Below are 8,765 nucleotides of genomic sequence, written 5' to 3'. Positions count from 1 at the left end.
TCAGTTATTCATTAAGGCTGCCTGAAGTGTTGGGAACTACTTCTTCTCTCTGGGGGACCGGCACCCATTTTGTCCCGTGTCACTTTGACTAACGGGCTCCACGGCGGAGCAGGTGGGCGTCAGGCAGGAGGTCGTACGTCTTCCCCAGAATCCATTCTCAAGCATCATCCGTCTCACTTCCACGTTTCTTTTAGTTTTTGTTGTTTTTGGTTGTCTTTTTCTTGTCTAGCAGTACATGCTGCACACAAATGGAACCACTCACAGCTGATGTTTCACACACATTAATTAATACACATACTGTTGTTTTTATTTTTAGTTTAGTTTGTGTTATTTTTCTGTCTAAAATTTAGTAGGACTGCACCTGACGATTATTTACGTTACCGATTTATCTGCAGATTTTCTTGATGAATTGAAAAATCATTTATTCTATAAAATATCAACATATGATGAATTTCATCCTTTATTTTTTTGCAGAGCCTAAATTACACTAACTACATTAACAAATGCTTTTTTTGTTTTGATCAACAGTTCAAAAATCAAAATAGACGCAGTCTACAGCTGTAAATCTTCACATTAGAGAAGCTGGAAGCAGAAAATTCCATAATTTCAATATGAATTTTTGCTCTGAATATTTTAGTTTACTGTTCAAAGTTGAAGATTTATTTTTGTATTAAACACAACCGTAGCTACATTTTAACCCTTTGCTTATATTGTTTTCTTTAAAAACAACATACAATCCAATCCGTTCCTAAAGTATGACAAAACAGCCTTGCTGTTAGGTGCTTCAAAACATAATGCACGCAAACAATTTATATATATATATATATATATATATATATATATATATATATATAAATACACACATACACACTGTATTACTAACACACAGAGAAATAGCTGCTTGGTAGACCCGTCTGACCCATGAAATAGTTCAAGTAAAGTGATATGAGACTAGATATCGTCTTAGATTCTGGAGTGTTATCTTTCCCAGGTCCACATACACATCCCTCCATCCATCCATCCATCCATCCGTCCATCCGTCCATCCGTCCATCCATTTATCCATCCGTCCATCCATCCCTCCATCCATCCATCCATCCGTCCATCCCTCCCTCCATCCATCCATCCCTCCATCCGTTCATCCGTCCATCCCTCCCTCCATCCATCCCTCCATCCCTCCATCCATCCATCCCTCCATCCATCCGTCCATCCCTCCATCACCCACCTCTCTCCAGGTCACATTCTGGCGACGACGCTCCGCTGCATTCGCTGCGAGGCCCGAGCACCGGCGAGATGAGGCCGAAGTCGGACAGCGACACGGTGCTGGGCAGGTCCAGGCTGCAGGGCCTCGACAGAGGGGACGGGGAGGGGGAGGGAGTGGGGGACGCAGAGGACGATGTGCAGGAGGAAGAGGAGGAGCTGGTGAAGGGGCAGGGCGACAGGAGCTCCTGGGGGCTGCTGGGAGATGAACCCAGGCTGCAGGTGGAGCGAGTCTCGGAGTCTTCCTCCGACATGATGCTGCTGCCGCCACAGGCCTCGTCATCGAAACACACAGACGCCACTGCAGGAGGAGGAGAGAGGAGGGGAAGATGGAGAAGCGGAAAGGAAAGGGACACAAAAAAGGAAGAATTTGGAGATAAATTGTGGAGTGGAAGAGGGAAATTGAGAGGGAAAGGATGACGTAAAAAGGAAACAAGAAGTTGAAGGCAGATAGATAAAAGAATGTAGAAAGGAATGGAGGGAAAAGGAGATGGAAAGAGGTGGACGTTAAAAAGAAAGTAGAAAAGGGTGAAAAGAGAGAGGGAAGGATAGAAAGAAGACAAAAGGATCAGAGGAGACAAGGAACAAAGGAGAAATGGGAAAAGATGAATGAGGGGAGAGGGAAGAAGTGAGAAGAAAAAGGAGGGATGAAAGCATTATGGACAAAGTAAAAAGAGGAAAAGATGTGGAGATGAAGAGGAGAAAAAAAAAAAGTGTGAGCGTGTGCAAACCGAGATATAAATAGAACCGAGGGGACTCGGAACTGTCACATCACTCCCAGCGGAGGGGATTCGTTTTATCCGACATAAATCAAAGCACACAAACGCACCATCGGCGTCGGCTGCTGTGTGACACAGCAGTGCATTATGGTCAGCTTGTAATCACAACGGCCAGTCTCCACTGCTCTGCCGTTGCCACAGCAACGGCGCTATGGAGTTAAGGCCAAAGCGATGCAGAAGGTGCATTTACATTTTCTTTTCGTGATCGACCCCCGGCTGTGTCTTCCCAACGAGATCGACCAGAGTGCTCTATTCCTTACAGACGGGCTGGAACTAAGGATTATTCTTTTTATTTTTGTCATTTAATCTGTCAATTCTTTTGGGGTCAGCTGAGAGAGAAAAAATGAAGCCGTGCGCACGGATTCGTAACAATTTATTAAACCGTGGATTATGAATCTATGCTCATGTTTTTATAAACGTGAGCAAAATAGGAAAGATATTTTATATATATTCTCACCTTAAATATAACTTGTCTCCTCCTAGTTGTACTACAGCTGTTAAAACATACGTTTGGAGACACTACCTAATGTAAGGATTAAATTATCAGATATTTTTGTGTCTGTACACCGCCTAGAGACCAGTCTTAGTTCTTCAGGTTGGAGGACGGCTCGTTTTGATACAGATTTGTTTGTAGCTCGTTAACCTTACTACGTTAGGAAAGACGCGTCATTTGTGATTCAATATCATTTTTGCTTTAGAGTAATTGATCCCCGAAGAAGAACTTCGCTCTGTAGTTGTTTGATATAAAATGTAAGAAAATGGTTTAAAAATATCAGTGTTTACCAAAGCCCAAGAGGACGTCTTGTTTTTGCAACGTGGCATCATGACTTGGCGTTTTACCTGTACGCATTTGCGAGTATATCTAGGCTGTATCGCTGTATGCAGCGGACAGCAGTCTGCAACATCACAGCGTACACGTGCACGCCACTTTCTAAAGCCACGGGGCGTTTAGGAAAAGAAGAAACATCACACGCGGGACACGATCCCCGCTGTCCTGGGTGAAAGTAGTACGTTTTGCCCAACCACCCCCCCGACCAACGTCCCTACGCAGCTATTCGCCCTTTCATACGTACGTAAAACAACAACAAAAATTGAAGAAAAATAGTGACAGAAACGTCGTAAAAAGCTTCAACATTGGTAAAAGTGACAAAAACATTAGGGTAAAAGCGACGGAAAAAACGAGCGGGGCGGCTGTGGCTCAGCGGTAGAGCGGTTGCCTGACATTTCGAGGGTTGGTAGTTCGATCCCTGGCCCTACAGTCCCCCGTCGAAGTGTCCTTGGGCAAGACACTGAACCCCGAGTTGCCCCCCAATGCGGTGCCTTCGGAGTGTGAATGTGTGTGTGTGAGTGTTCATCTGATGGTGAATGGTTCCTGTACCATGTAAAAGCGCTTTGAGTAGTCGTTAAGACTAGAAAAGCGCTATTTAAATACAGCACATTTACATTTACAAAACGTTGAAAAAAAGGTTAAATTTTAAAATCTGGACCCAGAAAAAATAAAGATGCATGGTCGGCGGGAAGATAACACAAGGGTTAATGCCTTTTTTCGGACCCTTTTGTCGAGGGTATTTGGATTTTTTTGTAGATTTTTGTTTTGTATATTCAACACCACTAACAACGTATTGATCCAGAAAAATGTATTTCCAAATAGAAAGAGCTACTCTTCATAAGTTATTGTATTTGTAACGCGAGGTATAGGACGGGTCCGGATGCTGACCTTAGTCTGGACTTTGAGAAGCCCTGAGTAAAGCCTGAGAAGGTAGAATAACTGTTTCTGTACTCACTGGATATTCCGTCTGACTCCATCTTCATACTGGAGATGTCGTCCCCAGAAACGCTGTCCCCCTCGGCGCCCACGCCGCGGCCCCGGGGGCCCATCGTGGAGCTCCGCCGCCGCTCGTGGATCTCGTCGGAGATCATCTCCAAGTTCCTGAGCGCCGTCTTATACTCGCCTTTGGCCTGAGACAGCTTGGACTGCCGCTCGTCCACGTTCTTCTTCAGGTTCTGGAGGAGGACAGGAGGGATGAGGAGGAAGATCGGGGATTACGGATGGAAAACAAAGCCGCCGGACTGCACAGATACTCATTCTGGTATCAACAGTATCAATAATTCAGGGTGTTTCTACATCTATTCATGGATAACAGTGGGAGAGGACACGTGGCTCGCTTGATTGAGCGTTATAAAAACAGAATCATATAATTCTGTCAAAAACAATGTGTGCATATTGCTGTCTTTTCAGATTCACAAGTTGTATGCATCTAATACCTGGTGACTGTAGAAGCCATGTGATTCATGAGTACCAAATACTCCTGTAGGCCTAACACCTTTAAAACTTTTGTTGATTCTTGAGTTTTTAGCTTAGATTTACAACCGATACAGGAAAACCCATGAGTTCCAATCACCACGTTGGGCCAATAACTGGAATACTTGGGAAAGGCTTACAGCTTCTTTGTCAAACATATCTATGTGCTCCTTTTTTTTTTGATTTATAGATTTTCTTTCATTGTTTTGCTTTGTAGCCTAGGTTTTTTTTACTGAAAACATGAGGTCCAACGATTCAAATAACTTAGAGGTTTTTTCCTAATAAATATGCTACTTGGTGACATGGCAGCTGTGTATTAAACTCAGTTGTGGGGAAGCGTTGAACACATGAATCAACAGAAGAAAGGTGGATTATACCGCGCAGATGTTTGGATATGTTTTGACACTGGGTCTCCATTGGAATCCACCGCAGCTGCTGCAAATCAAAGCTGACTGCAGGCGTGAAATAGAAACCTTTCTCTAAAGATACATTTTTCTTAGAGTTTTCCTAGTCTTGCATCGCCAAACGGATCTCAACATCACTGTGGAGTTTTTCTTCAAGTTTATATGAAAACTCTGGAGTCGCTAAGGTCCCATAAGATGAAGTTTTTTTTTTTATCTTGTGTGCACAATTTATCATCTTGTTGGGGCTCTGTGGAAAATAAAACTTGATTAGCCTGATTTAGTTCTCTTCATTATATGGGCGCTGTGTTCATCTAAAGCAGGGGTCTCAAACTCAACTTTCTTGGGGGCCGCTGGAAGTAGAGTCTGTGTTTGGCTGGGCCGCATCAAGTATTCCAAAAAAACAACAACTATTTCCTCCAAACATTTGGCTTTAAGCCCCTAGATCTGATATGGTTGGTGAATTTCACAACAACAGACATCACATTGTCAAACCTCAGGCATTTGCCGCAAAGAGTACTTAGCTAGCTTGACAACCGTTACGCCGCTGTCAGGAGACTACTACGGTAGCCCATAAGTGACAAGCGCAATGACAAAACGTTTCAGAACGCGCGGGCCGCACTAACACTTAACTTTGATGTCAAGTAGGGGGCCACAAAATATCATCCCGCGGGCCGCAATTGGCCCCCGGGCCGCGAGTTTGAGACCCATGATCTAAAGCATAGACAGTATGAGGTCTGAAGTTGTGAGAGACCCATATGAATATATAGTAAATGGAAATAAACAGTCACTTTTGGGACTTTCAGGACTCCATAGTAAAAAGAGCTGGAGGCAGCCACAATCTAAGCTATACTACGATAGAAACTTATTAGCTGACGCTTAATGGATCAACACCATCCGCACTGATGTTAACAGTCATGGTGCTCTTTATTGGTAACAACCCCAGAGGTGGAAAGTAACAAAATCAATTACTCATGTTACTGTAATCTAGTTTTTTGTTTTTTTTTATCTTTCATTTGTACTTTGATACATTTTAAACGACATCTGTTACTGAGTCAAAAATAGAAATAATTGAAGAAAAAATGGCTCTAACAGTGTTTTGTATCCGTCAATGAACTAAAATCAAAAGCGTGTTATGGCATTGTGCCCTTATCAATAGATACAAATAAGATATTAAAAAAAAAAAAGTATAAATTTAAAAAAAGTATACTACTTTTTATTTTCCCCTGAGTATATTTTTATACCGGTAATTTTACTTGTACTTAAGTAACAGTTATTCAAAGTAACGGTACTTTTCCTATTATTATTTTTGTACTATTTTCATCTCTGACACACAAAAACAGCTGCAATTTGTGCCCGAGTCAGAGAAAAACACCTCTGATCACAGTCTAACTCACAGACTCAGTCAACACATTCTCAAGGTGTGGGTCGAGGTTTTTCATCCTTGATCAAGCTCGAGCACAGCTACGTCAACAGTGGCAGCGAAAACAGCGGCCTCGTAACATCCAGAGGGGATCAACGGGGTTCGGGGGAAGAAGAGAAAAAAAGAAATGCAGCTGAGCCGGTGTCACATACCTCCAGCTGCAGGTAGTACTTTGCCTTCATCTCAAAGTAGGGCCTGTGGAGGAGGAGAGGTCGGGAGAGAGAGAGAGAGAGAGAGAGAGAAGAGACGATTAGATCGGAGCGGGGAAAAAGACAGAGTAACCCAGAAGAAGAGCACGTCATCACCATGGCAACCCGGCGGAGGAGAGCGAGAGAAAGGCGCTGCGATGTTGGACAAGTGAACGATGCAGAGCGGATTACCACCCCACAGCAGGGCTGCAGCTGAAAATTCACTCAGACTGGATCCAGAAAGACAGAAAACCATTTCACTGATCCAACTGGTTGCTGGTGGCTGTCTGGTATTCTTTGCCTTTTTCTGACGCACCTTTTAAATCTATACGAGAAAATAGAAAATCCACTTTTTATGCTGTTGGTTGGATTAAGCTTTAACAAAGCATTATATTTGATCAACTGTTCATTATGATTTGTATGTTAAGTAGGAATCTGCCACCTATCTGTAGCTGATAAATGAATGTAAAATGGGTAAAAATAGTAAAATTGCAGAGTTGTTTGTCTTGGGAATGAACGCGGATTGTAACCTTTCCTAATAAAAGACAAAAGCCGGACATTTGTGGGGTTTTGAATCCAGCGGGAAAAGGGGCTTTAGCTACCTTTTAAATGCTTTTTCAGACCTCTTAGTAACTGCTAATGTATCACTGTCAGCAGGCCTGTACATTCACTGGACTGGGCCAGAGATGCACTCGTGCCTCTGGAAAGCATCAGTAACAGTAAGAGGCTGACACGGCCTTCCACACGCTCAGTGCGATTAGATTAGATGCAACTTTATTGTCATCACACATGTACAGGTACAATGACACAAAATACAGTTTAGAGAGTTTAGAGAGCCTCCGAGCCGCAGCTAGTGAAAGCGCCGCCACATGCACTCTGCTTTAGACAAGCTTTAGACGTAGAATCTCTTATGTAACTTCTCAGAACTTAAAGTAAAGTCTTACTGATGGTTAAGTTCTGAAAGGTTCCCCCTGAGCTGTAAATACTTGGCTTCGAGGAACCTCGAGGTCCGTTAATAATAACAAAGTGAGATGCGATGTCAGTGCCTTTATTAACTGTGTCTCCATTGGAGTTCAGATACTGAAAGTTTGAGTGTTCTTGGCTTATTTAACTTATTAAAATACAATAAACTCTGTGGTACAAACAGAGTGCAGTTTAACCATTTTCTTTTCAACTTCCTTCGAGGGAATCCAGCTGCTCATTTAAATGTTTATCCCTTCATTTTGATACCAATAGCAATTTCTGAGCTAAATTAGTGTGATGATCAGGGTGTTTTTCTGCGGCAGAGAACACAACCAATTTAGATGCCTGCAGACTTACAATTCAGGTGAAATAAAACTGTGAGAAATGAGCTCAGTCTTGAGCAGACATACTAAGAGGCCATGGGAAATATTGCATAGGGGAATTCCTGGAGTTTCTATTCGTTAGTTTATCACTTGACAGATGTCACCTGGAGCATGATTCATCTTGAAGTAGTGGGACGGAAGCCAAAACATTTGTTAAACTTGTGATATTCCAGGGGAGCACCACCGCGTGACAGAAACAGATTAAACCAGACTTCCCCGTTTAACACCTGACTGTTTCAAATAAACAAAGCAGGTAGATGTGGTTGGGAGAGCAAGTTTCACTGCTTCAGGCGGAAGTTAATAAGAGAAGAGCAACCTGGCCACACCAGCGTTCAACAGCTGAACCTGCTGCTCGGAAAACCCGGCACCACATCAGGTTATACAGCGTCACCTCATTGGCAGTAGGGCTGGGTATCGCCAATCATTTCCAGAATCAGTTGATTCTGATTTATAAGGTCCCGATTCAAATACACATATTCATTTAATAATGCACCAGGTTAATATTTACATTAGGATTGACCCTCCCCCCCGTACTTTTTAGTTATATATCCATGGTGAATAGGCATTTCTTAAAAGCTTGATTTCTGGATGTTATTACTTGATGTCGGACCAACAGACTCAAGGACTCCTTTGTCCCTCATGCCATCAGACTATACAACTCCTCACTAGGGGGGAGGAGGAAATAGGGCGGAGAGGACAATACATACATACCATACATACATACATACATACATACATACAGTACACATACATACATACATACAGTACACATACATACAGTACACATACATACATACATACATACAGTACACATACAGACATTCATACATACATACATACATACAGACATACATACATTCATGCACACCTGGTCACTTTATCACTTTTAACACTGGACTCAACTTAACACTGACACTTTAATAATAATTTATGGTGTTTTCTTTGTTTATTCGACGAATGTTCTTATTGTTGTTATTATTATCATTGTTATTTTGTTGTCTTTATACTGTCTTTTTTAATCTATTTTTCTTTTTTCTTGCTAAAACTGCTGCTGGAATTTTCAATTT

General features: G+C 42.3%; 1 protein-coding gene across 1 annotated transcript in view; it reads right to left on the bottom strand.

Annotated features, from left to right (window-relative positions):
- sh3bp5b (SH3-domain binding protein 5b (BTK-associated)) overlaps nucleotides 1-8,765 on the bottom strand; it is a 49,351-nt gene that overhangs the window by 2,756 nt on the left and 37,830 nt on the right. The window contains exons 6-8 of the mRNA XM_032518870.1: nucleotides 6,317-6,359; nucleotides 3,823-4,042; nucleotides 1,225-1,560 (exon numbers count right to left, since the gene is read on the bottom strand). Coding sequence (XP_032374761.1) covers nucleotides 1,225-1,560; nucleotides 3,823-4,042; nucleotides 6,317-6,359 — 599 coding nt within the window. The remainder of the gene's footprint in view (nucleotides 1-1,224; nucleotides 1,561-3,822; nucleotides 4,043-6,316; nucleotides 6,360-8,765) is intronic.

Source organism: Etheostoma spectabile, chromosome 6 (assembly GCF_008692095.1).
Source record: "Etheostoma spectabile isolate EspeVRDwgs_2016 chromosome 6, UIUC_Espe_1.0, whole genome shotgun sequence".
Lineage (NCBI taxonomy): Eukaryota > Metazoa > Chordata > Actinopteri > Perciformes > Percidae > Etheostoma > Etheostoma spectabile.
The sequence above is the reverse complement of the archived record's forward strand: the minus strand, read 5'-3'. Positions and strand labels throughout refer to the sequence as shown.